The 27002-nt window shown below is 41.5% G+C and overlaps 1 protein-coding gene across 3 annotated transcripts in view; it reads left to right on the top strand.

Annotated features, from left to right (window-relative positions):
- Nucleotides 1–27002, top strand: part of USP22 (ubiquitin specific peptidase 22) — a 102319-nt gene that overhangs the window by 57915 nt on the left and 17402 nt on the right. For all 3 annotated transcript variants that reach the window (XM_082199777.1, XM_082199776.1, XM_082199778.1), the window contains 4 exons: nt 17891–18060; nt 21494–21641; nt 24397–24502; nt 25295–25453. In XM_082199777.1, the coding sequence (XP_082055903.1) occupies nt 17891–18060; nt 21494–21641; nt 24397–24502; nt 25295–25453 (583 nt within the window). The remainder of the gene's footprint in view (nt 1–17890; nt 18061–21493; nt 21642–24396; nt 24503–25294; nt 25454–27002) is intronic.

Here is a 27002-nt window from a genome sequence, read left to right as displayed (position 1 = left end):
TGTGACACTCGGGCCGCATGACCTGAGAGTGAAGCATGAGTGGAATAAATATTGCAATAGTTCTTCAGCATAAAGGTGGCACAGGCAGGGAGTGTGTGCAGAACAGTGGCCTGGAAATTACTTCTGGTTCTCTAGGCAGCAACCAGAAACACTGCTTCATCTTTCAGTATTGTATAAACTATGCATGAGCTTCTGTACACAAGGGCCTAAGTAGAGATGTTGGGAAGATGTGGAAGACTGCCTACTTTTAAAAGTAGAAAATGTGCTACTTTTTTGCCTGTTTATTTTGCTTTCCAATATCTAGTTCAGTTGGTGAACTAGAGTAAGGAACCATCGGTTTGGTTACAAATTTTAAAAGGGGTGGGCTAAGTGTTGGTAATTTTTTTTACTGAAGTGGCAGTCTTAACAAGCATGGTTGAAAGTGGTTTTTGCTATCTCCAGTTTTGACTTAGAATACACATGTTGAGTCAAGAGTGCCATAAAATATTGCCTAAATATTTTTAATTTGCGTAGTATAGCTTAAATTTACTGGGAAATGAATAATTAGAGCTGTCTCCTAATTAACCTTTTTAATTAACTGATTTGCTTTCAGATTGCTGAAATTTATATTTTATATCTACGCAAATTATGTAAGGATATTTAAGACCGATTTTTTCCGGACCAAACTGCAGGCTTATCCATATTTCTGAAAACAGTTTGAGTTCCTTGCATAAACTGTTTTACAGCAGTACTAGCAAAACCACCCTCTCACAGGGGACTTTTGGTTATAAAATAAATGTAAAATTCACATTTTAAGCCCTGTACCAGTAAATACTTCAAGTTTTTCCAGTAGAATCAACTGACAGAAAAAAAACCTTTCTTTTATTCACCGAGAATGTTTTAAAATAGACCAGGTTTTTTTACAGCAGATACAAAGATCTAAACACTGCTCTTTTTGAAGTTGACAGCACCGTAACATTTTACTTTTAAAAAATGCAGAAAGGTAGTTTTGTGCTTTCAGTTACCACTATCTCTTCGGTCTTTCTAATACTTGGGCCTTTGCTTGTCATCTTTGACTAATACAGTAATAATGAGAGAATTTAAAACCTTGATGTGTATTCTTTCCCTCCAAAAAAGAAAAGAAAAAGGCATGTATATAAATGGCCAGAAAGCTTTTCTGAAAGCAGACTGCTCCAGGAGGCTCAATTGTACCAGCCATCTGTGAAAGAAAAATCACACAGCTGCTTCAGAGTTCTAAGAGGTTTGTTGCTTCTAGAAATCTGTGGTTGATGTTAAATTTTAGTCAAATCAAAGCTCCCAGATTTGCTGCCTAACGGGATGTGTCTAATCTGGTGATTTGGATGCAGTTCGCTTAGGTTTTCAATACCTAATGATGTTCATATGTCTGGTGTGATCATGCGCCTTAGTGACGTTACTTACAGATTTCCATTTAAGGGATTGGATGATAAATCACAAGTTCAGAAATTAACTCTTCAAAACGTTTGTGGCATAGATGCTAAGTTATATAGGATCTGTTGCTGTTCTGAATGTTTGCTTCCTCTCCCACCCCTGTTTTATGAAGAACTTCCGACATTCCCTATATTATGGCATTTAGAACTGTGTACGGTAAAAAGAGACAAAATGCTTGCTTGTTGGTTTACAGTTTTACTGGTTCATTTTTTTCTCTTGTCTACCTGTTTTTCTATATCTGATTTAGCCTCCAATGCATGCTTGTTATCAAGATTTTACTGTTTATGAATGCAAAACACACTCATAACATTTGTTTGTATTTCAGTCAAGAGAGTTATACTTATGTAACCATTGGCTTTTGTGGAAGTTTTGAATTATTTATTTATTTGAGCACATACCGGATTGGTTTGATTTTGAGACTTTGTTTTTCCTTTATACAGAATGTGAGCAGCAGTGGCTTTGTTTCTCACTTCCAGTTTTGGATTTGGGCATTTTTGGAAACTGAGTTCTTGAGAGCATAGAAAGGGGGCATACATAAATAATGTGATATCCAGGTCCTGAGAATATCTGTAGTTCTTTTACATAAATGAACTTATAAATTCTGTTGCTGCAATTTTTTTGTTCATCACATTCATTTGTTCATCACACCCCCTAAAGCTTGGAACACAAGTAACAATCATTTTTATTTAAAACCCCACAAAAGATATCTAGTGAAATGAATAAAGACATTCTGGTGTGCCTTCTAATGGATGAATATTCGGTCTGCAAAATCTAGTTTAAAGTACATATTTCAAAATCCTTTTTGAAATACGTTTGCTAATCACAATGCATACCTTAATTCTGTAGTTGCAATGTACTCAGAATGAAAACTGCTCTCCTTTTTGTTGCATCTTGTTTTCCTTACTCCGGGGAAGTAAGCTGCTCCCTAGGAAAACAAATAGTGTAGCATCCACTTGCATATACAATGTAATTTAGTTCTGGATCTTGCGACAGATTTTTATTTTGTGATGACTCATGTATGAACCATTTTTAGAAACGTAGGAAACAGCCTATGACGTCCCACTCTTTCTCAATCTAACCCAGTACCGTCTGCTTTGACTGGTAGCAACTCTATAGGGCGTAAGGCAGGGATCTTTCCCATCACTTGATACTAGGCCCTATTAATTGAAGTTACTGGAGATTCCATGTGCAACCACCTGCACAGAAAGCATGTGCTCCATCACTGAGCTATGGTCCCATCCAATGGGGCGGACTTTGGTAATATGGTGCCCTGAGCAAAGGCAAAATTAAGTGCTCCCCATATTTTTATTATTTTCACAATAACTCATTTTTTATTATTTTGTGCCCTTTTGGCTCGGCGCCATGTGCTATTGTATAGTGGAGGGCCACAGGTCTCCTACCTCACCAAGAAGTAGGAATGCCACAGCCTCTCTGTAACCATCTCTTCTGCTTGCATACCTGTTCTCACAAGTACATGGGATAGAGCAAGACCTCCAAGACAGGTAAGAGTGTTCATATGGGACTAAGCAGTTTCTGATATAATTTGGTTCTAAGCCACTCAAGGCTTTAAAGGCCAGCACTAGCAAACCCACAAACCAATGGCAAACGTTATTGAACATTGACAGTTTGCTAACAGTGGAATGTGGGAGATGTTAATGTTTCAAACTGTCCGGAATAGCCTTGCAATGTTGAAAAAGAGAGTTAATGCCACCTTCCACCTCTACTGCTGAGAGCAATTGCTGTCTGGCAGAAATACTACACAGTAAGTGGTCTGCTTGAAGGGTTCAGTTGATGATCCTTTTTAAAATGCTGCTCTAGGTTTACAATATACAACCTGGCAACTCATGGGCCATGTGTGACCCACAGAAATCTCCAGTTCAACCTGTGGAAGTACCCATGCTGCACTCTTTGCCAATTTCTCCTGTTGAATTTGCTTCCTCCCTGTTCAGGTTTACATTCCTCAAAGTCCGCTGGCGTATGCCAACCACAACTTTCTCCCCACAGCTCCTGGCCCTTGGGGGAAAGAAGGATTTCCCTCTCTGTATAATATGGTTGGATGTCTCTATTTAGGCCAATCTTAATCCTCTAAAAATACACTAAATTCTCTTCAGGAGTGCATGTCTCATATTGTTGGAATCAAGTGGTTGATGAGATCTCTTTAGCTTCTTTCACTTTTGGATGTCTAATCTGAGTAGAAGAAATCCTACTCAGGAAGGACTAGCAAACTTGATTTACTCATACACATTTTGCAGAGCATGAAATTGAAGATTACAAGCATCAGATTCACTGAAGTAAAAAATGTCCTGCTGAAGGGAATTTTGCTTTGGCTGACTCCTGAAGACCGAGTGAGATTTAAACTTCATGAAATTTGTTTGTGAGAAAGTCTGATTAATTCAGCCACAACAGCATTTACCCTTTATAAGATATATACTTCACATAGAAAACAACTTAATCATATAACCCCCTAGCAGCTAACTTGGGGATTTGAAAGTGAGGAGGAGTGTCTTTGTATGTTACAATGGGGTATAATTTAATCTGCAATCTGTTCCAATTATTTTCTTCCTAGGGGCATATGCTTGAAGCCTTTAGCTGTACTTACTTTCTTTTAAAACAAATGAAATATTGATATATGACTGTTAACCTAACTAAAATATTCCTAAAGGGATGGATCTTACTAGATATTATGGGGGATTTTGGAAGCCTCACATGTGGCGGTGGTGGTACTCATGCATTCTGGAAACTGCTGGGAAGCTTTCTGAAGATCTCCTCCTCTGCCAGAGCTAAGGCAGCACTGAAAGAATCTTGGCAGTTACATATGGCCATCGGTTATAAAGCCAACTTTTTGACGCAGATATTTTCACTTAACTGGTGAAACAACTGTGTGATAAATCAGTGAGTCACAGAATTGTCTTCAATTATCTGTGCACCCAGGACAATGTTAACTATACCACACCTGCCTTTTATTATGATTTTTAATGAGTCACTTGTTCAATGTGGGTGGGAGGAAAGGTATATCTCAAGTAAAGGATTACTCTGTACCTCAGAATCTAGTTGAAGCGTCTCATCGCCTAGACAGTTCATATTATTCGGTCGTCATCCCCCCCACTTCTCTTATGTTTAGATGAGAATTAAAAGACTTAGGGTGTGCTTACATGTTCTCTGTAGCCTCACTCCTCTGAAACCGCTGCTTCTCCTCCCGGCACAGTACTTAGCTGAGTCAGTAACAGGTATTTCTACTCATCAATTGTGTGCAGATATGCCCAAACTGTGGCTAGTGTGTATGAACAAGTGATGATCTGCAGATTGTTGTAAGTTGCTTTTTAGGAAGGTCCTACATGCACATCCTAAGGGACACGGGTGGCGCTGTGCTCTAAACCACTGAGCCTAGGGCTTGCCGATTGGAAGGTCGGTGGTTCGAATCCCCGCGACAGGGTGAGCTCCCATTGCTCGGTCCCAGCTCCTGCCAACCTACCAGTTCGAGAGCACGTCAAAGTGCAAGTAAATAAATAGGTACCGCTTTGGCGGGAGATAAACAGCGTTTCCATGCACTGCTCTGGTTTCGCCAAAAGCAGCTTAGTCATGCTGGCCACATGACCCAGAAGAACTGTCTGTGGCTCCCTCAGCCAGTAAAGCGAGATGAGCGCTGCAATCCCAGAATCATTCGTGACTGGACTTAACTGTCAGAGGTCCTTTACCTTTGCCTTTTTACATGCAGTCAGCCATTTGGGCCGCTGTGAACTGCCAAATGAAAGGTTTGTGGTGGTGGTTTTTTGGTGGGGGGAAAGTATGCTCTGTGTGGCAAGTGGGGACATGCCGACCACTTGCCTCCATACAGAGCGATTTGATGCAGTCCACACAGCACCTGCCAAGTTGTATGCATCAGCTTTTCCATGGCTGACTTTCAAGAACCTTTGTGTGTATTGCAGGCAACCCTTCAGTGGTCTCTTCTCCTCACTAGAATAGGCCTGGATGATATATTGGCGAGGCGCGATACAACTTGTTCCTCCCTCCGCCTCTTTAAACTGCTTGGCTGAGGAGCACGCACTGCCCTTGCCTCAGCCAAGCAGTTTTACCAAGCCCCTGACCCTCCGTTAAAGGCTTTCTGCTGCTATGCTTTCTGCTGATGCTGCCAGGCCCAGGGCTTGCCAGCAGCCACACCTTGTGGGCTTCACCTGGAAGGGTGGGCTGCGTCTTTCTTCCCTGGGTAAATGACCACCCCAAGAGAAAAGAGGCAGCACCCCCGCACGGGCAAAGGCAGTCAAACACACGGAGCCTGGTGAGCTCTGTGCACTTAGCTATCACTGCCTGGTTCATCTTTGGGGAGTGGGGGGGGGCAAGCGAGCCTCAGAAAGGAGCCCCGTGGTCCCTATTGCTTGCATGTGAGTGGCAGGGACATCAGGGCTCACTCAGCTGGGGTCAGGAGCCTTTCCGCCCCTCCCCCCATCTGAGCAGCAGGCTGGGGCTGGCTGCGTTGGCCCCAGCCTGCAAGGCACTGGGGTGAAAGCGCCTCAGCACCCGCAGTGAGAGCTGAGGCAGTTTCACCCTGTGCCTCTCTGAGGCCAGTGCAGCTTGCTTCAACATTGTGGTTTATCGCCAAAGCACGATGTTTGGTTCCTGATACATTGCAGTGTTGAAAATCTAACATTGACCAGCCCTACAGTCGAGTATTCATGTTGCAGTGTCAACTCCAGTATGATAACTTGCCCGCAGTTCCTGCAGCTGGGCCCTTACATAGGCTTATGAGCTACAAGGTGTTACTAGCTAGGCCAGCCTTACCACATTTGGTCAAAAGTGCTGGCTGATCAGTTACATAGATAATAGTTTATTGTAGCAGTTACCATTACGGTCTTTATGCAGTTGTATAGCTGTCTTTGACACTGGAATTTTTTGTTATGCAGGGTGCAGACCTCTAAGGCATGCAGTGTTTTGATTCGTGTCCCTCTTTGAGCAACACCCAAACCATTCCTAAGCTGTGATATGGTGCGCTTTGCAGCGTTTACACATGGACGCCAAGTTAAGTGACAGCTACGCTGACACCTTGAGGCCTTTCCATGCAGCTTGTGAGTTGCTCCAGCATGGAGTAAAGAGGCTGGGAGCCAGGATGTTAAAGAAGAGGATAAACGCTTTACATACTACTTGTAGGCTTGCTCTATGTAGGCACACACATAGGACAATTTGAACTGTGCCGGGAATTTTGATAACCTAGTGATTTTTGGCAGTACGGTACACAAGGGATTTCTACGGAAGCTTCTTTATCTGCTTCTTGTGCTTTACATGTTTGAGGTTAGAGCGGGTGTGGGGAATCTTTGGCCCTCCATATATTGCTGAACTACAGCTTCCATCAGCCCCAGCAAGCATGGCCATGGTCAGGGGTGATGGGTGTTGCAGTCCAGCAATATAAGGAGGGCCAAAGATTCCCCATGCCTGGGTTAGAGTGTATAGTGCAGCATAATCCAGGTTTGGTGGTTTAGGATTTAGTTTTAGGTTGCTTTCCAGGTTTGCATAGTTCAGCAAGTTTATCGTAGTCTTGTTCAGCCCTGAACAGATGGGGAAATTCTTCTTGTTTGCTACTGCAACAGGACTGCTTAATGTGTGGACACTTGCTCATAACTTGCACAGCTGATTAAGCTACCCATCTTGAGAAACCAAGGGTCAGGTCTGAGAGTGGATGGCTCCAGGTTCTGCTTCAAATATGCTTTTCTCTGGGTATGAATTTCGTAGATGAATTCCCTACCTCCTTTTCCAGTTTAGATCGATGTATTTTATAAAACAGAATAATATGGTGTTGTAAACCATAGATGTTTTGGATGATACATTAAGTTGCTGTCTAAAACAGTCACTCCTTGTAACCTCATTCAATATGAGAAGACAAGACAAACCATTCTGGCCCCGTGGAAGGAAAAGCAACGTGTTTATACAAATAAGTAACAATAGGCGAAAAAACAGAAAGCAGCCACCACACCCAGGGAGCTTCAGAGAAAAAGAAGAGCTCTGTACCAGGAAGAATTTTGAATCATATAATATTCTCTATACTAGCAGGTTGGAACATATAGGTAGCATTGTTGAAACAAGCAAAATGGTTCCATGGAAGTATCAGATAGACCTGTCAGTAAAAGAAGCAAGCTAGTACATAGTCTGAACGCAGCAATAATTAGGAACTAGCTCATCAGTCCTGTTCAGATGGCAGCTTAGAGGAACACACTCTTTCTGGAGAGGAGGAGGAGGAGGAGTTGGGATTTTCCTGCAGCCCACCCCCATTCCCATTGTTGTTAAGGGTAGTGGGGACCCCTTCCTCTCCCCAACTTTGCACCACACTTTTCAATGCATATTGGCTGCACTTGACTGTGGTAGCTGAGGTATAGAGCGAGGCCATGTTTGGGAGGGAGTGATTAAGTTGCTGTTTGTATGATATAGCCCTAAATGGAGGTGGGTGAAAGAGATAGTTGTAAATTATGTTTAATGCTGCTAGGGATTTTTGTCGACCAGACATACGCTTTGCAACAAATGGTTGGCTGGGGATTAGCTGTGTTATCTGTATGGTTGGCAGGAACGCTTGAGAATGAGGTTTGTATGTGGGAAATTGCTAAGGGTGTATTTGGGAGAGGTTACTCAGGTGAAGGAAGCATGGGTGCAGTTTCTTATTTGAGTTGTTTTGTTGCCAATAATGCTGTTTTGTGTAGTTTCACTGTATTTTTGTCTTTGATTTTTGTCTGTGACATTTCTAAGTTTTCCTGCTAATCATACTGCTTTAAATGTGTATTTTGTATTTGATCTTAATGTGCAATACTTTATTTTGATAATTCGTAATGTTCTATTTTATGTTTTAAACTGGATTGTAAACCACTTTGAGATTATTATTATTTAAATATAAAGCAGTATAGAAATGAATTAAATAAAATAAAGCTAGACATCCAGAAGGCCAGCTGGCTCTCTCTTCTCTCTTACCTTGAGTAACACAGGCTCCTCATTCTTTTCCTAAAACTGGGGACTCAAGGCAATATGTTTCCCAGTCCCCATTCGCAGGTACAGTGGTACCTCGGGTTAAGAACTTAATTCGTTCTGGAGGTCTGTTCTTAACCTGAAACTGTTCTTAACCTGAGGTACCACTTTAGCTAACGGGGGCTGCCGCTGCGCCGCCACACAATTTCTGTTCTCATCCTGAAGTAAAGTTCTTCCCAGGGCCAAAGAGGGGGGGAAGTCATTGTGTTGACTCCGCCTTCTAGTTAACCCTTTCTCCCAGTTCCAGTATATTTTGGCGTAGATCTTGCTCATTTTGTGTCATAGTTGTGTTCATCTGTCTGCAACCACTTACGTCTTATTTGCACATGTACGTATCCTTTTAGGTGAGGCCACCTGCCAACTCAAGACTGGTTTGGAAGTGCCTGATTTCTAGCAACAGGCACTTTTTCAGACCTTTGTATCTTTTGACATGCCTTTTTGGCTTTCGGGGTGGTTACTTCTGGCACTGTTGTGGAAGGGTTTGTCTCCATCTAGCTTTCTTGGTAACAAAATGTTCTAGCACTTCAGTTGTGATTCTGAACTAACCATTTGCCTTGAAGAGTGACTCCTGTGCTCAGATTTCCTTGAGCATCTTGTGGGTTCTTAGTGAAGCACTTTACAGTGATCAGTGTTTTCAGTGGCACTTGAAGTTCTTAATAATCACATAAGTATTCCCTCCCTAAATAAGTGCCTTGTTGCTGCTTGTTGTCAGAGAAAGGACTGGATTACCCTAATTACCTCTGCATTGACCCTGCCATTATTCCTAACCTTGCTACTGCCAATTGCACACTATCAGGATAAAGGAACTAGCCACGAATCTCTCTTAGCTCTCTTTGCTCTAGTTTCAGTGTAATAATAGAAGCACAACATATTCCTCAACTATTATTGCACATTTAATATTTTAACCTGATTTTTTCCCGGGGCAAGTCATTATTTGTTTGTGTTTCTACCAAAACGGTTCCCTCTGTCAAAGCTTGCAAACTCCCCACTCCATCTTTGCGGGGTTTTTTAAAAAAACCAGTATCAACCCTCTCAGTCCCAGTGTTAGGAAAATCGTCAATAAAAAAGCAAAGCACCAAATTGTACTTTAAACCTAGGTTATGGTTGCCACAATGGAATGTCTCATTTTTTGCAATGAGATTTTTTATTATTATTAATTTCATTTCTATACCGCTTTATATTATAAAGAAAAGAATTCAAAAGCAGCTTAGAACAAATTAAAACATCAAATAAAACAATCCCGAATAAAACAAATTCAAGCCTCCTGGAAATTATTTCACATCCTTCTCTAAGTGACATTTTGCTTTCCACATACTTATTTACCTGCTTAATTTATAGAGCTGCCCCATAGCAGAAGTATTCCAGGAAGCCAGTGTGGTGTAGTGGTTAGAATGTCGGACTTGGACCTGGGCGATCAGGGTTCAAATCCCCACTTAGTCATGACACCCCCTGAGTGACCTTGGGCCAGTCACAGCCTCCTAATCTACCTCACAGGGTCGTTGTAGGGATTAACTGAGGAAGGGCGTGAACCATGTACTTTTTGGAGAAAAAGGTGGACTATACATGCAATAAATAAGCTGTTCTGTATACCTGCTAAAGAAAGCTGGAGGGAGCAGCCAGAAGGAGATGTCAGTTGCCAATCTGGCATCCAGAGATCGCCATATGGTCGCAATTGGAACTGTGACAGTCGCAAAACGCATTGGCACCTGGGGGATTTCTAACACTGTCTGTAGCTTAGTGGCATAGCACACAATTTGTATGCTGAAGATCCCAGTTTCAAACTGAATGATCTCTAACGAGTGTGCTCACAGGGGGCACCTTTGAGTTGCAAAGTCCAGCATGGTTCTGGAGTGGCAGCGCTGCAAGGGATCCTTGGTCTTGTCTCTTGAATTGCATGCTGCATCCTCATCTCCTGGCTATCCGAGACAAAAAATGCAAATCCTGTGCCCTTGGTGGCCACCAGGAATGCTTCTGAAGCATGGAGGCATGGAATGGAGCCTTAAATACTTGGGGTATACTTTTTATTTCTCAGATTTACTGAGGAAGGTGAAGAAGCTTATTCTTTTACACATTTTTTTGTTGCGAACAGCCTAAGCAACGTTATGAAATCGTGTTGTCTAGCTGACTGCTTTTGCAGGCTCACCCTGCTGTGCCTTTAGTCCAGTGCTGTTAAACTGCCTTGGGATTGATTTTAAATGAAGGCGCACAGTTAGATGCAAGGTCACTGCAGAGCTCCTCTAGTATTGATTTACAATGCTGCTGAGGGCTGCAAACTTTAACTGTCTCCACTGTTTCTAGCAGAAGGCTTTGTATGGGCTGGAATATGGGAACTTAATGCCTGCTGTATCTCCAAGCCACTTTCTACAGATTTTAGGCCCTTTAATATTTTATCAGCCAAAGTGTGACCATCTTTTTAGCCTTGTTGTATTGTTGCGAAGAATAGTAGAGTTGTTCATTACTTCATTCAATTGTGTACTTTATTGGTAAAGGTTGATTAAGGCCAGTGGTGGTTGTAAAAGGTAAAGGTAAAGGGCCATTAGGTCCAGTCGTGACTGACTCTGTGGTTGCAGCGGTCATCTCACTTTATTGGCCGAGGGAGCCGGCGTACAGCTTCCGGGTCATGTGGCCAGCATGACTAAGCTGCTTCTGGCGAACCAGAGCAGTGCACGGAAACATCGTTTACCTTCCCGCTGAAGCGGTACCTGTTTATCTACTAGCACTTTGATGTGCTTTCGAACTGCTAGGTTGGCAGGAGTAGGGACCGAGCAACGGGAGCTCACCCCGTCGCAGGGATTCGAACCACTGATCTTCTGATCGGCAAGTTCTAGGCTCTGTGGTTTAACCCACAGCGCCACCTGCGTCCCTAGTGGTGGTTGTAGTGATTAAGAAAAACCTGTGACCCCCCACAGCTCACTTCCAGTTGTTTAACCATGGTTAAGTCATCATGAACATCAGGTCTGTACTGTAACCAAGGAAGAAGAAGGTGAAAATGTCTGACCACAAAAGAGAAATATGGAGGCAATGCATTGGTGGATTTCTTGTGTGATTGTGGATATCAGTGAACAAGGAGCTGTCCAAAATGCTTTATACCTACCAGTCTGAATATAGCTGTTCTTGCTCTCCTCTGATTCATGTTGCCATGTAATGTCTATATGTTTGGATGTCATGCCAATTCTGAGTGTTATTTAAACAGAATAATGCAGAGGAGGAAGAATAAAATTGATTGAACACAAAGGGAATTAGTAATGTAATGTTATATTTTGTCAGGGCCGTATGCACCAAAGTCAGCTGTGAAATTATTTTTTTACAATAGGTCTTATTGTCCATAATGCAGTCCTAAATTGTATAAACCCATGAGAAACTTACGTGCTAATTACTATTCTAACATGGACTGCAGTTTTTTGGGAACATTTTAAAGTCTAAACTGTTTACCCGGAATGCACAAAGTTTGGCGGACCTTGGTATCCAGCCAAAATTCAGGTTGCCATGACCCCGAGGGCAAAGTTTTGTCTTTGGCATAATGATCTTTGACGGTGCTGTAAAGCACAGTGTGAGCTCACCAGCATGACAAGTGAATTTGTGGACCCACAAGTTCAACACAAATCTTTATAAACAAAAAAATGATTGTTGAGAAATAGCATTATATGCATGAGGAATTTTTATAAAACAGCATACCCTTTTTTTGTTCAATTTATTTCAGTTAAAACCCATGGACGCGTTCCCCTCCCCTTGCTATGTTGTACTCAGGACTGTGCCAGGGAGATGTCATGTTTCGTACTTACTGCCCTGCTTATCTCAACTATAGGAAATTTATGAAACTGGGCATACTTGCACAAGTGGAGCAAAAAGGTGCTGTTAATAAGGTAAACAGACCTATAATTACAGCCTTTAGTACATCACTAAATACACCTTGCCTTCCCTGGAGGAAATAGCTTGAGCTTTTTAAGTCTCTGGTCTGATGGTCCTGTGTGAAACTAAACGAATAATGAATTTGTAGCGGTAGCCATAATTCAAGGGCTAGAGTATCTCCATTGTATACAAAAGGTCCTAGGTCCAGTCCCCAGAATGACTTGGCTAGACCAGTGGTCTGATTTGGTGTATGGCTGAAACTTTTGAATCCTTTACAGAAGCACAGAATTGCATCTTGCCAACAAGTGAATGATGTATTCAGGTGACTAAAAATGATGCTCTTCCAGATTATTGCATGAATAACTCCATAAATCAAAACATTTACAGATACATGGTAATTAATTTACAACTGCAGAGATGCACACAGGCACCAGCAAGCATTTTGTTGGAGACCAGCCCTGATAGTGTATAAAGAAATGGAAATGGTAAGCAGTCGTTACTCTGTTGTGGAATCATATTGGATGGACTGCAAGTGGTGATGATGATTGGACTTGAACCAGACTGCCATAAAACATGTACCTGTCTTCAGTGTGTTAAGTGATCTATTGCCAGCTAAAATAAGGTAGCAAAGGTGAATGAGCAGGCAGTTATGTGACTTTATTATAGTCAGCTATAGCCCAGATTGTGAAATCTGATTTTCTTGAACTAGCTTTGAAATCTGAGAACAGAAGTCCTTCAGTTTTAAGGTTCATTGAATACTCTTCCCAGGATTATGTATTGTGAAAAAGTGTTTTCTAACATTGATGGCTTCCTCTTTTTGCATACTTGGGGGACAACCTAGGAACATAGAAATGTATTAGTTTGTGAACTAATTGGGTGGAATTCAGCGTCACACCATTTACCGTAAATTGTTCTTCCAATGCAAGTATTTCTGCTTGCCAGACAGAATTATCTCCCCTCTCTTCCCCCTGTACACTGTTCTGGGGGGGGGGGGAGTTCTGATTCCCACCAGCCAATTGGGGAGGAAGCCCCGGTTGTGCTGGCATAACTGGTTTTTCTGGCTCCCATTTAGCACAGCTATTCAGCTGAATCCAGCCCATAGAAATTGCTTAAGCCCTGAGCATAACCCACTCAGTGCCTTCCACTACCTGCACAGAATGTTTCCAGCCCTATTAGCATCACTAGAGATACCTGTGACTGAGAACAATGGCAGCAAGCAAAGATGGACTTCCTAATAACTTGCATCTGGAATTACAGTTTCCAGTTATGGCACTCTCATGGATGGTGTACAGCAAACATATTTACATGGTTTTGTCTACTCGGGCTGCAGGGGACATCAAACATCATCTTTCAAATCCTCTGACGGTTACTGTGATAGGCTGCACAGTGTGGTTAGTTTAATGGCGTAAGTATATTGCACAGACCGGTGCTGCACCAACACACACTTGCATTTTGTTTAATTACCAAGTTTTGCTTTGGCTTCCTTTCTTTCTGCTTCAGGAGTTCTATGTAAGGAGAGTTTCTGCTATTCCCGCTACTGACTGCCAGCATGAATTTTGATTGTATTTCTTCCCCAAGGTAAGGATGGTAGTCATTTTAAGAAGTCAGTTGTTCTGCTGTGTAATATTAAACTTAACTGAATATATGTTTTCTCCTCAGGTGAGGTCTCAAAGTGTGTGCTGTACCTCCTCTACTTACTGATTCCCTATTGTAATCCAGGTTTGAACTCCTTCCCAAGTAAGTTCAAGATTTAGGGTAGTATCCAACATTAGTCATGCTCTGAACAGACTCATTGAAATGAATGGAAATTGTCAACTCAGTTCCATTACTTTCAGTGGATTTACTTAGAACAGCTTAGTTGGATACAACCTTTAATTCTAGATTCTTCTTTAAATATGAACTGATGAGATAAGATGGTGTCTAAAGGTTCTACTGTTTTTGTGTGTGTTACAGGCTACATTGTGACCAGTCTATCGGACTGCCATGTGACCACAAGAACCTCCATCAGAACCTTAGGTTCCTCCCTGCCATCCCACAAACAAAACAAACAAACAAAAATGAACACCAGAAGAACTTCCGAAAGCAGGTCAACCGTTGCCACGATGATCAGATTGTAACTGTGGACCTTCTATCACAGCATGTTTGAAGCAATGCATTTCAGTGGACAGCAGAGGAGCCTAGATCTAGGTGGCCTTCACTGAAACAGCAGCTGAGCCATGGATTCATCGGGTGGCATCTTGGGCACATCTGTATTGCTTAGGGTTAACTTATTGTGCTGTAACTGAATAATAACGCAGGCAGCGAACATTTTGTGCAGGGTTTCCGTTCCTAGCCCCGTGAGCATCGGTGGGGCTCAAATAAGCCTGCCCCGCCCTGTTAATGTCCCTGTTCCGCCCTCTTCTGGGTCCGAAAGGACCTGCACATTGGCAGTCACTTGTTGGGGCGGGGGCAAAAGTGTTGCCACCTTTTGTGCCTTCCCTCACAAAGTTATTGTGATAATTTAAAAAATTGAATATTATGAACTTACATTAGATGTGGGGCAAGCTAAATGTGTAAATTTTAATGAAATGATACCAAGAAGATCAACCAGTACTAAAGCAGATGTAGCCATCAGCATGTATAATAAAACAATGTTGAATAAATATGTGCCAAAAACTATCTGTACAAGCTTTACTTAAGAGCACTTTACAACACTTCAAAATACGTAAGAAGTACATTTTATATTAAGGCTCTACGCCAATATTTTTCTGTACAGTACTGTGTTTGTTTGTGTAATCATGGGAAATGACTTGTCAAGGGAGATTTAGAAATCTTGGTGGTGATAAATGAAAGTGGGCTTGTGGTTTCTTGAAAGTCAACTTTAGTCTTCTCTTATTTTTAAGCGCTTATGGAGAAAACATGTAAATGTGTGCTGTTTCCTGAGTACCGAAAATATGATGATTTCATGGGCTTTCAGACACACATAAAACATGCTCTTTCTCTGTCTCACCCCAAGGTTGGCCTTATTTGACTTTTAACCTACAGTCCTCTTGCACATCATGCCATCACTTCCTGTTTCTTGAAGCTGCTGCTTCTAATTTGCCCTTTTCTCCTTTGCAAGAACAAGATTAGGGCAGAAGATGCTATAAAAACAGGAAGTGATTGAGCCGTCTGTATGGCAGAGAGGGAAAAGGACAGGCTCTGAAGCTTCACTGTCTTTGTAGGTGGGTCATAGGAGCCTGGGTTGTTGTGCTGTTGCCACATACTACATATGCACAAAGGCCTAACTACCTCTAGCAAAGGCTGGGAGAATGTGAATAGGGTTTACACTGACTTTCTCATTTTGCATCAATCATTTGGTTTGTATGTCCTTTTTACTACTACTGCAAATGCGCCAGATTTGGATAAATAATTTTTAATTGCCTTGTTTATTTTCTGGTTGAAGAATTTGGATTTGTTACAGAAATAGAATTCTGCAGTATTGCCTTCCCCCAGCTCTTTTTATTAGCTAAAACTTGTTGTACTAGACAGTTCTCTGCTTCTGCATTTGCAATGTTTGTACCATAAACCACAGTGAAGAATAAACCATTGTACAAGAGGTTATACTTGTGCCGGGAAGGAGGGGGAGAGAGAGAGGTAATGGCTGGTCTTTGGGGATGAACTAGTGTCTTGTCAGTTTGGTTGGAGAGGATGGCAATATTCTGCTAATGGCAATGATTTGGGGAAGATTTGAGTATCCATCGACTGCTTCTCGGTATACAATCCAGCACAGTGATTTGCTGTCTTCAGTCTGCAGTAACCTAGCAACAAGCTACACACCCTCCTTGTGAAGAAAGCTAAAGGGCTCTTCAAACACATTATTGTGTATTGCAAGAGCCTCTAGTGTTTTGAACAATCTCAGCAGTGCTATCACATTGTATCCTCATGGGCTGGTAGACATTTGTGAACCTGCAGCAGCATCATCTCTACTCTAGAAGCAAAAACTAAGCTCACTAGAACTGTTGCATTATGTAAGCAATGATTGTCAATTCAAGGTGGAGGCATTAGCCAGAGTTCTTGCAGTACTTTGATCAATAGTTCAAAATACATAGAATTGACAGATATAATAATACATAAAGTTGTGTGAGAGAGAAATTGTCGTTCTTTTTTTCTTCCTTCCTTCCTTCCTTCCTTAAAGAGCGAGTTGTAGATATAGATGAAATCCAAACACACCATTCCCTTCGTTATATGGGTACCAGCTTCCCTTTCTTGAAACTTTCTGGGTAGCACAGGACAGAGGCAGTTGGAGGGCGAAGTTCTGGATTTGAATTTATCTCTCTTTGATACCCTGTCTCTTAACCCAACTGCAAGGTAAAGGAATGCACTTCCACACTAGAGAAGATAGCAAGTTCCATTTCTCAACCACAACGGTTCACAACTGAATATTGCCGCGGTCCTTTTCAGCGTCACTAATCTTAAGCAATTCTTATTCCAGTGTTTGGTTCTCAGAATCCTTTTAAAAAAGCAGAACAAGTGAATATATGTTTGATATGTTTATGCCAGAATTTGACATCCACTTGGTGATCTCCATTTCTATAAGCATGGTTGGATTTACAAGATATGACTGCAGTTCCAAGATACTATTGGGTGTAATCCACTGCCCACATCACCTACTCCACAATAAGCCAGTGGATACCTATGGATGCAGTTTAATAACATAATAAAGCCTTATGCCTGCAGTCGCTGAATGTTTTTGGTGATCCTCTCACGGCAGCAAACTGATACATATTCTTATAGCAATTCAAGCAGTTTGTAGTTTTACAGTTTTTGTTACTTTTGGGTGTTAATGGTGGGAGGGGGCACAACTGCTTCCTGGTGTGTGTGTAAGTGTAAGAAAGAAAGGGGACAGGGTTCTTGAGCCAGGAGGCAGAGCACTGACAAAATTTCAAAAAGCAAATAAACCCATCACTATAAGATGCAATTTGTTCTGCATCGAGTTCATAGTGCTGGTGCCAGTGGGGGTTAAGGATGGGAGCACAGCAGTAAGCCTGCTGTAGAACCATGTAGCCTTGCTGCCTCTTCGTAGACTGTCCTCAGCTATTTGTAGAGGGACCAAATCTTCACTTAGCATTCTTGTTCACATTGGGTAGCATCCGCTCCTTTGCACAACAGTGAGGGGCAAAGCAAACATGTATCTGCTTTTTATCAGCCCATTTTTAGCAGGAGAGGCTGTTTCTAGATTAATTAGCCCAGTGCAAGATATAGCTGCAATAAGGCTTTTCAGGCTTTATAATATTTGAAAGTATTTTGATGTGCATAACTGTGCGTGTAGCCGCGATACATGAGGCATACACATTTTGTGAAATGTTTTGTTTTATATAGATGTCTTGCTTGCTGTATCTCAAAGACTTGATTATAAGAACATTAAAAGTCACTTTCAAAGAGGAGGAAACGAGTTCTCCCTTGTGGAATGGACCGTATCACTGGATACATCATCAGCCTTGATTCTTAAAAAATCATGATTTGCAGCTGTGTGTTGAATGTGGCGATTTTAAAAATCAATTAACTTAAGCAAACTACAATTTTGTAAACCAGAACAATTAACAAAATCTCCCCTTTTTGCTTGTTTTAATAGGTCTAAGAGGGCTAATCAATCTTGGGAACACATGTTTTATGAACTGTATTGTCCAAGCACTTACCCACACTCCACTACTGCGAGATTTCTTCCTCTCCGACAGACACAAATGTGAAATGCAAAGCCCCAGCTCATGTCTGGTCTGTGAAATGTCTACACTTTTTCAGGAGGTGAGTCATCCTTTCCGCTTATAACTTGTACATTCACACATTTGTAACACACGGCAACATTACTTTTAAAATTTTGGGTTCAGATTAGGTTCTAAGACAAACTGTGGGTTGCTTTAGTTATAGCTGAGAACCTAAACCGTGGTTTAAGCTTTGTAATGTATAATAGGCAAGCTGAGGTTTAGAGCTTCATTTTTCCCCCCTCCACACTTAGCTTTATAAGTTCACTCCCTTCTCTATGGTGCGGGAACCTCTTGAGGCAGTGCATCAGTGGCCATTGCTATAGTTTGTCTACTCATTTAACAAACTGGTTAGCACAAATCGTAATTCTTTTTAAAATATATATTTTATTGAAAGATTAAAAGTACATAATTACAAGTGCACAGAGTAAGATAAGGTGCAAAAAGGAAGAAAAAGAAATAGCACCCATGTAGAAAACAAATAGCACAAATCTTAATTCAAAAACACATTTGAAAACGTGATTTGTAATTTGTTTTACTAGCTGATCACAAAGCAGAGTTTGTCAGTTCAGAAATGCTAAACCATATTTTACCATTATTTATTTAAAACATTTCTACTTTTCTCTTCAGCTGAAAAGACTTCCAGAGCAGCTTACACACAATTAACAAAACCAAGATAGTCCTTGCCTGCAGGCTGGCAATTTAAAAGACATGACATAAAAAGAAAAGGGGATGAGGAGGGAAAAGGAAAAAAGAAATCTTAGGCAAGGCAATAGTTCTTGAAGAGTAGTTCTTACAAATGATGAGATGGAATGAAAGCGTTTCAGGGAGCTGAATTGCCAAATATAGCGGGTCTCAGCAGAGCCTATGAAGTAAACCTTTTCCTCATCTCTTGCTGTGCCTGCAGCCTGATAGAATGGCTGCTGTATTTTTCTATTTTTCTTTTTCTTTTTCTCTTTTTTCTATTCTTTTTACTTATGTAATTTTTTTTTCCTTTGAAAACATAATAAATATAAAAAAACCAAAAAACACGAAATGTTCTTTTTTGACAGTTCATCTCTGAAATAAAGATGTATAAGGAACAAGAATAAATACAAGGATTTGATGGCAGTGTGGAAGACTTTTCGGCTTATTTTCCATCCATATTCGTGTGGTTATGCCAAGAAACTTTGGGGGTACCGGGCAAGATTGTAGGACATTCTTACCTGTAATTAAAAGAATTAATTGGCACTGGTGTTAACCACAGTTAAGGTTGATCAGGCTCCCTGCTTCACCATGTTCCTTAGTCAGGTATATCCCTTAACCAAGACCAAGGTGAGAAGGTGAAACCCACTCTCCTAAAAGCAGGGCATTTCCACAGCCCTCCACTGCAGTAAACACAGCCACGCTGACAAGCAACACACAAGAGAGATAAATGTCCTCTTTAGGCAGCTGCCATTCTGAAAATGGAGACTGGATAAAGATGATAGATTCAAACAGTGATTCCTAAAAGGAAGCTTTGAGAAATTAAGCCTAAGATTGGAGTATAGGATCTTCCAAGGTCTTAATCCTGCTGGGCACGCTGTACTCTGTAGTTTATATGGTGAGACAGTGTTGGGCTCTTGCTACACACAAGCTTAGCCGGGTTATTGTTTGATTACCTTGGGATAAAAATCTTGGTGTGCCGTATATGTGTGTGTTAGCAGTTCTTTGGCACCCATCCCCGGTCTCTTTTCACCTTTCCTTTGGCTCTCTTTTCTAGTATTGAACTGCTTTTCCACATCAAAGGGTAGAATCTATTTTTGCCTCTTTGTCTGCTTACTTTTATTCATTGAAAATATTGTACATGAAGAATCGCATCCAAGCTGAAGTCCTTTGGGGTGGGGGGTGGGGCTAAAGGAATGTAGAGGCACTATTGCTGCACCTGCAAGCATGGCTTGTGCTCAGATACAGGTTAGGTACATTTTCATCCTCTGCATGGTAATAGCCAGTGGTTAGCGCAGGCTGCTTCTTAAGATTCCTTTTCATCCTAATGAAGCACTAAATAATATAAAATCAGTAGCTGCAGTGAAGTAATTATGGAAAGTGCTACTGGGTAGAGTGACCGGATAGTGCCAAGGCTAATTGTAAGAAGTGACAAATTTTATTGCTGCAGTTCCCTGAATTATGTTGTCACAGCAGCAGTGTCAGCAGATTTCAGTTACCACACCCGGCCTCTAGTCCCTTGGTGACATTCTCGTTGGCATCTCAGAGTTGCCTCTTATAAAAAAAAGTGCTTGTGCATTGTTGCATTGCTGCAGTGTAGTTTCATGCCAAAAATACGGGTAGCTGTGCAAGAAAACAAACTTTCCTTCTTAACTGAATTGCATATAAGGTTATATACAACAAGCTGTTACTTCCCCATCTATCCCTCTCTAAAGATGGCTGAGCAAGATGTCTACTGCCTGCTATTATTATTAGTAGTAGTAGTAGTAATTTAATTTATATGCTACCCTTTATCCAAAGATCCCAGGGCGGTGCACAACAATAAGAACATAATTTACAGTCCCAGTAATGAACAGAACCACATTCACCACCAGAAAACTTGAATAATGTAGAAAGGTGTGCATGCTGTGTGTCAGTTGCAGATGTATTAATTTTATGGCTTGAAGGCTGTAAAATGGATGGGGAACCTTTTTGACTGCATGGGCCAGACCCTTATGAGGATTGGCCCTACAGGCTAAATTTGACAGGTGGGCAGGATTGCAAACTCTGGGTTTGTGTAGGGTTTACTCCTTAGCCTTTTCTTCTCCCAAAGATCCCCCGCAAGACAGCAGATGTTTAAGATCAGCAGAAGGTTTAAGACCTTCTTGACCATTAGACCCACTATTGGTCTTGTCTGCTCAATCTACCAGATCTTGTCTGTGTGGATTGCACAGGCCTGTTCAACATTACCACACAAACTCAAGTATTCCTGGCCCATAATAGAGTATTTCATTTATTTTTTGCTCTGCAACCACAGATTAGCACACCCTGAATCGTGTTGGCTGCTGAGGACAAGACCAGCTGATGAACTGGACTGAAAGTCCAAGTTCTAGGGCAGCCATGAATTCTGTACCAGATAAAAAAATGCAGAGTAAAGGCTAGCTCTGACTTGACATTGCATATCCATGTGAGAAACAAACCCAAGATTGTATTTGTTACAGGGATGAAATATTCCAAGATGCTATATCAGAAATGGTTTAGGTAACCTAAAACATTTCTGATATGGTGGTAAATTGCTTGGGATGGTGGGTTAGATACGGACACAGAGGTTGAAATTCTGAACTCACTTACCATTGAATACAATAGTTAATCAAAGATGGAAGTGAAAGCTTCTGAACTTACCTTTTCAGCTGCAAAAAGGCTTGGACAGAGGCTAGGCACATTCTCATACCACTAAACAATGGCTTATTATTGCATTCAAACCATCCCAATGAAAAATATTTGACCATTTCTTATATTCTTTTTCCGAGCAGTTCTACTCTGGGCACCGATCTCCTCACATTCCATATAGGTTATTGCACCTGGTATGGACGCACGCACGGCATTTAGCAGGGTACGAGCAACAGGATGCACACGAGTTCCTCATTGCTGCGTTAGATGTGCTACATCGACACTGCAAAGGTAAGGCTTTCTCCTGGCAGTTTTCCCCATTATGGCCTCTTCTCAAATGAGAGCAATTTCAGCACTAACCAGGTTTCCTTCTCCATCTAGTATATGAGAAGCATTTCCCTTTTTACACTTTAATTACAGGTGTAATAATACAATTTTCACTTGGATCCATCTGGCCACATCATGTGCGGCACACAGAGCTTTTAAAACCGGTCTACCTCACATAGTTGAACCCTTTCAGTTTTTACCTTTGCAGATATATTAGGGCAGGGGTAGGCAACCTAAGGCCAGTGGACCGGCTGCGGCCCAATCGCCTTCTCAATCCAGCCCATGGATGGTCCGGGAATCAGCGTGTTTTTACTTGAGTAGAATGTGTCCTTTTATTTAAAATGCATCTCTGGGTTATTTGTGGGGCCTGCCTGGTGTTTTTACATGAGTAGAATGTGTGCTTTTATTTAAAATGCATCTCTGGGTTATTTGTGGGGCATAGGAATTCGTTCATTATTATTTTTTCTAAAATATAGTCCGGCCCACCACATGGTCTGAGGGACGGTGGACCGGCCCACGGCTGAAAAAGGTTGCTGACACCTGTATTGGGGTATATGGAGCAGCATTTTCCTTTAAGTGATAATTTTCTTTCAGTTGAATAATACACCTTTTTGTTGTTGCTGCTGCTTTACATATTGACAGGTGCAAGTAGGTGGTAATTTCATTCCCCCCCCCTTTCTTGCCAGATGCCATGGGAAGCCCAGTGAGTGGGTAATACCTTTCTGTGTTGCTGTGAACAAGCTTACAAAATAGTCTTCTGAGACCCCCTCCTCGCTGAACCTAATTGACTTGGGTAATTGAAAAGGGAGCAATCTTATCCTCCTGTGGGCAGAAATGGCTGTCTATTAAGCATATCCAGCAGGGATGTTGCCTGATGGACAGTGAAAATTTGAAGAGGCCATTTGTTGGCTTCTGTCTGAGGACCAGAAATCCTAAAGAGAAGGAAATGCTTTTCAGATGCAAGGATTAAGTCTTGTTTCTTTGCACTGAAGCAGAATCAAAGTGATCCTCTTAGATAATTAATAGAAGCAATAATTAAAATTTAAAATTATATAAAATCATTACAAAACAAGAGAAATCAAAGCAGCAAGGTGATACTGTGCAGCTTTTTTCTTTCTATCCCACTCCACAACTGAGTCAGCAATGCAACTTTGCATGACTTCTTTTTAAAAAGGAACAGAGAACCTATTGTGTGTTAATAAGAATTTAGCGGACTGTGTCTTATGGCTGAAAGTTAAATCCCTTTTGATTGACAGTTGTTCCATAGTAAAATAGTTCACTTGTAAATGCTGTGCAAATTTAGTAATTCACCACTAAAAATAATGTATTCCAAGCTGGTCTTGGCCCTTCTTACAAATCAGTGGGATTTCTAGCTTCCCCAGTTCCAGTGATACGGGGACAGGTAACAATGCTTTTTAAAAAGGTTAAAAGCAAAATATAGTCCAGCAGAGAGTTTAACTCTGCCCATCCCAAATCAGCCCAATGCAAAAATATCTTCTTACAAAACTTGATTTTGTCATCCTGCTATTATGTCTTATGTAGATGCATTTTTAATGTTGCCTAATGGAGTATTCACTGTGGTTGACTTTGGTGGCAGTGGGTTACTCTGATAGAATTAGAAGATGAGTCTATTTTTTAAAATCTGTTAACCTGCTTAGTGCTTTCAACTGGTTATTTCTGGTTTAATATATTGCAACCCACTTGCAGCCAGAGGAGATATGCTTTTTTAAACTATATAAGAGATTGGAAGTGGGTCATGGTTTTCTTCCCTCCAATAAAGCAGATTTCCCCCACCTACCTTAATGCCAGTTTGTAGATGCTGTGTCACAGGTAATAGTTATGGCTAGATGGGTTCCCTCATGATCTAGGATTGTTAACAAAGTTCATCTCTTGGTCAAGCATTGCACCTGACTAGGCTTACCTGCAGTTTAAGTCAGTTTAAACATATCCCTTACCCCTCCTGGCTTTAACAGTGATTAGATGATACTTTGCTCTTATCTGTGGTTGAGAGAATCCCACTTGACTAGAACATGAAATAAGAAACTTAGCCTCGGCTCTTACATTAGAACTTGCCTTTAGCTTATTGAACACGGTAGGGTAACCAGATTATTCTACAGAATTTATACTATGTTTAAAGCTGCTGACGCCTTCTTTTCTTGCTTAACCGTACTTTGGCAATTTCACTTAGGTAGTGCGTATATGATTGCATGTGTGGTTTTCTTAAGTGGAAATAACCATTTTGCCAAGAAATGCTTGTTTCTAGAAGTACATTTGTCGCTCACTGGTCCTCTTAAGTGGGGTTAAGTAGTCATTTTCACTAGCCACCTCAGCTGTGTGGCCTATTCTGAAATCAGTGCTTGAATTAGGCCAAGGCAAACCATTCTTCTGGTTAATAATAATAGATTATCCTCCCACACTACTATGGGCTCTGTCAGAGTACATTTTGGATTAACTGACTCTCCACTCTGCATTGATTGAACTCAGTGCAACAGGAACAATAATATAGAGGTAACTTTCACACTTGGTTTTTTTTTTCCTTTCTTTCCATATTCTTCATGCACCCATTTCCTTTCACCTTGGCTTTCTATAATAGCAAAGAGGCTAAGAACTTTCTATAGGTGCTATTGCTGGTATATGGAGCCCTTTATGCACACCTGCCTATATACATTACGTAGGGATTTGTTTCAAAGTCTGTTCCATTTTATTTTATTTTGTTCAGGTGACGATAATGGGAAGAAAGCCAACAACCCCAACCACTGTAACTGCATCATAGACCAAATTTTCACAGGTGGACTACAGTCCGATGTCACTTGTCAAGTCTGCCAGTAAGTATGATGGAGTTAATTAATTTCATTTTAAAATACAGAATAACTCACTTGACGTTGAAATGATGAGCATGGAATACACAAGATGACATAGCCAATGCTCTTTTATGAAAGAATGTGTGCTTCACACTCCCCTGGTTTAAAGAAAGTAGATCTCTTCTTCCCCACCCCCTACTTTCCTGGGGTCCAGACTGGATCTGCCAGAATTCTGTACCACTAAACCCCATGGACTACTTGTTCTAAGTGATCGTATTCCCACTGCCAGTATATCTCATGGGGTGGCTATTGCTGTAAATTCCGCAAAATTCTATGCCCTTTAATAGGTTCTTAAAGGTCCATTTAAAGAAAGTTGACAATAAAAGAAGCTGTTTTGATGGAGGTGCTTTCTGTAGTCTGAGCACCCTCTAGAGGTGAAGTACTACCTCTCCCCACCCCCACCCCCCTCCCAAGTAAACAAAGCCTTGAAGTAAGGGCTGTTCCACACATTCAATTTTGAGATAAGAGGCACCATAAAAGGAGCTCTCCTAATTTTTACATGGTTTAATTGTCTTGTGAACACATTTTTTTATGTCAATATCCAATGATACATACTTTTAAGAAGGAACAATTTTTCAGAATTCATTAACTTACAGGATTGTTAATATTTTTTATCATTCACTTTTGTCATGTGAATCACTCCAAGTCCTTTACTGGTTAAAAAAATGGATGTGCCAACCATTCCTATGTATCATTTTTGCCCAAACTGTTGCTTAGTTTATCCATTTGATTGCAGTCTCTCCTCTTCCTCCCTAGTGGTGTTTCCACGACGATAGACCCATTCTGGGACATCAGTTTGGACTTGCCAGGTTCTTCTACCCCGTTTTGGCCTCTGAGCCCAGGCAGCGATGGCAGTGTGGTGAATGGGGAGAGCCACGTGTCAGGAACCACGACCCTCACAGACTGCTTGCGAAGGTACAAACTGTGGCAGACGGCCTTTAGCAAGGAGCAATCTTAACTCCCCCTCCTGCTGTCTGCAGACCAGCAGTTTTCGGGCAAATGGCCAAGGAGCAAAACAGCACCTCAGCTGCAGTTATTAACTGCTGAATCATCTTGCAGAGCAGTTCGGTTCACTTGCAGAAAAAGGAACCAGGACAAATCTAAGCATGTAGCATAAACTGACAAACTGGTAGGTAACCAAGACTCAAGTGGTCCCACCTGATGACCACTGGTTAGTTTCCCCATGGATAGGCTTCAACACTGCTTATCACACATTGTTGTAAGTATAAACTGCGGAAAATACGGATTCATTTGGCACAAAATATGCTCTCTCGGAATAATCGGCAGAGAAACAGATGGCTAAAAGAGTCTTAGAGCTTGATCTCTCCTCTTCCAAGACATTTTTAATGTAGATTCTGTTGAATTATGGACGTCACTATATCTGAGAATCAGGGGCACACCTTGACATAGGAATATTGCTCCTGCTCCCCACAAGACTTCCAACCACTCCTTTACATTCTTGTTGTCGGGACAGAAACAGAGTCTCTCAAGGGACAGGGAGGGGTTTATGATGCTGGGGAGGAGGAATAGGTGGGCAAAACAGCCAGTTTTCCCAGTACCCTTTGGGCAAAGAATCTAGCACTGTCTCCTTCCTTTTCTCTTCTGTACCTCTTCTTCAGTTCTTCTAGTGTGGAACAGCTAGATGCAAGAGAAGTTTCCAGGTAGCTAATTCACCACTGAAGAGCAGAGGTCCAAATGACAGAGTTCATTGTGATACTGCACGCAGTGGGGAAAACTGAGTTTTAAGATTTTCATGGCAAAAGAAAATTATTTATGTTATATTGCCTTACATTTGATAATTGGCCAGGCTGAAGGAACTTGATCCTCACAGAGATCCTATGTGAGGAAATACACATAATCTCCTCCTCCCCACCAAAAAAACCACGTTTCTATAAATGGAACAGGATTTTTAATTCTGTCAGCTAGGGAAAGCAGGGTCTCTGTGGTGGGTGATGAAATAGCGAATGCAGGGTTCCTTTCCCACCTCTAATTACAAAGATTTAATGGAAGTGGGTTTTCCAATTCCCATGTAGGAATCAACCCTAAAGGGGGGGGGCAAAGTCAGCCAGATATAGGGTGTATATTTCTGCCATCTTGCCCTTAAAGCTGGGGTAGGGAACCTTTTGCAGTCCATGGGCATCTTTCAACCATGGCCCACCCTTGGGTGGGGGGCACCTGTCAGTGCTGAGAATGGCCAAAGTGGGTGCTTGCACATGGACATACCAACACCCCACCCCCAGCTGATACATGCAGATCAGCTGTGAAGTAGGGCGTTAATTACCTTTTTTTAACCTTCACCTTATTTACCTCCCTCTCTCATGTGATGAGCAAGGAGGAGGAAATTTTCCATAGCAGCTCTGGACTGAGCAGAGAATTTATACCTCTCTACCCCACACTACAGAGGGATGAATCATGGGTTGTGCCTGCTTGATTCTGCATTTCATTATGACACAGCCACCACCAG

This window comes from Podarcis vaucheri, assembly GCF_965113315.1.
Source record: "Podarcis vaucheri genome assembly, chromosome: 14".
NCBI classification, from domain to species: domain Eukaryota; kingdom Metazoa; phylum Chordata; class Lepidosauria; order Squamata; family Lacertidae; genus Podarcis; species Podarcis vaucheri.
The sequence above is the reverse complement of the archived record's forward strand: the minus strand, read 5'-3'. Positions and strand labels throughout refer to the sequence as shown.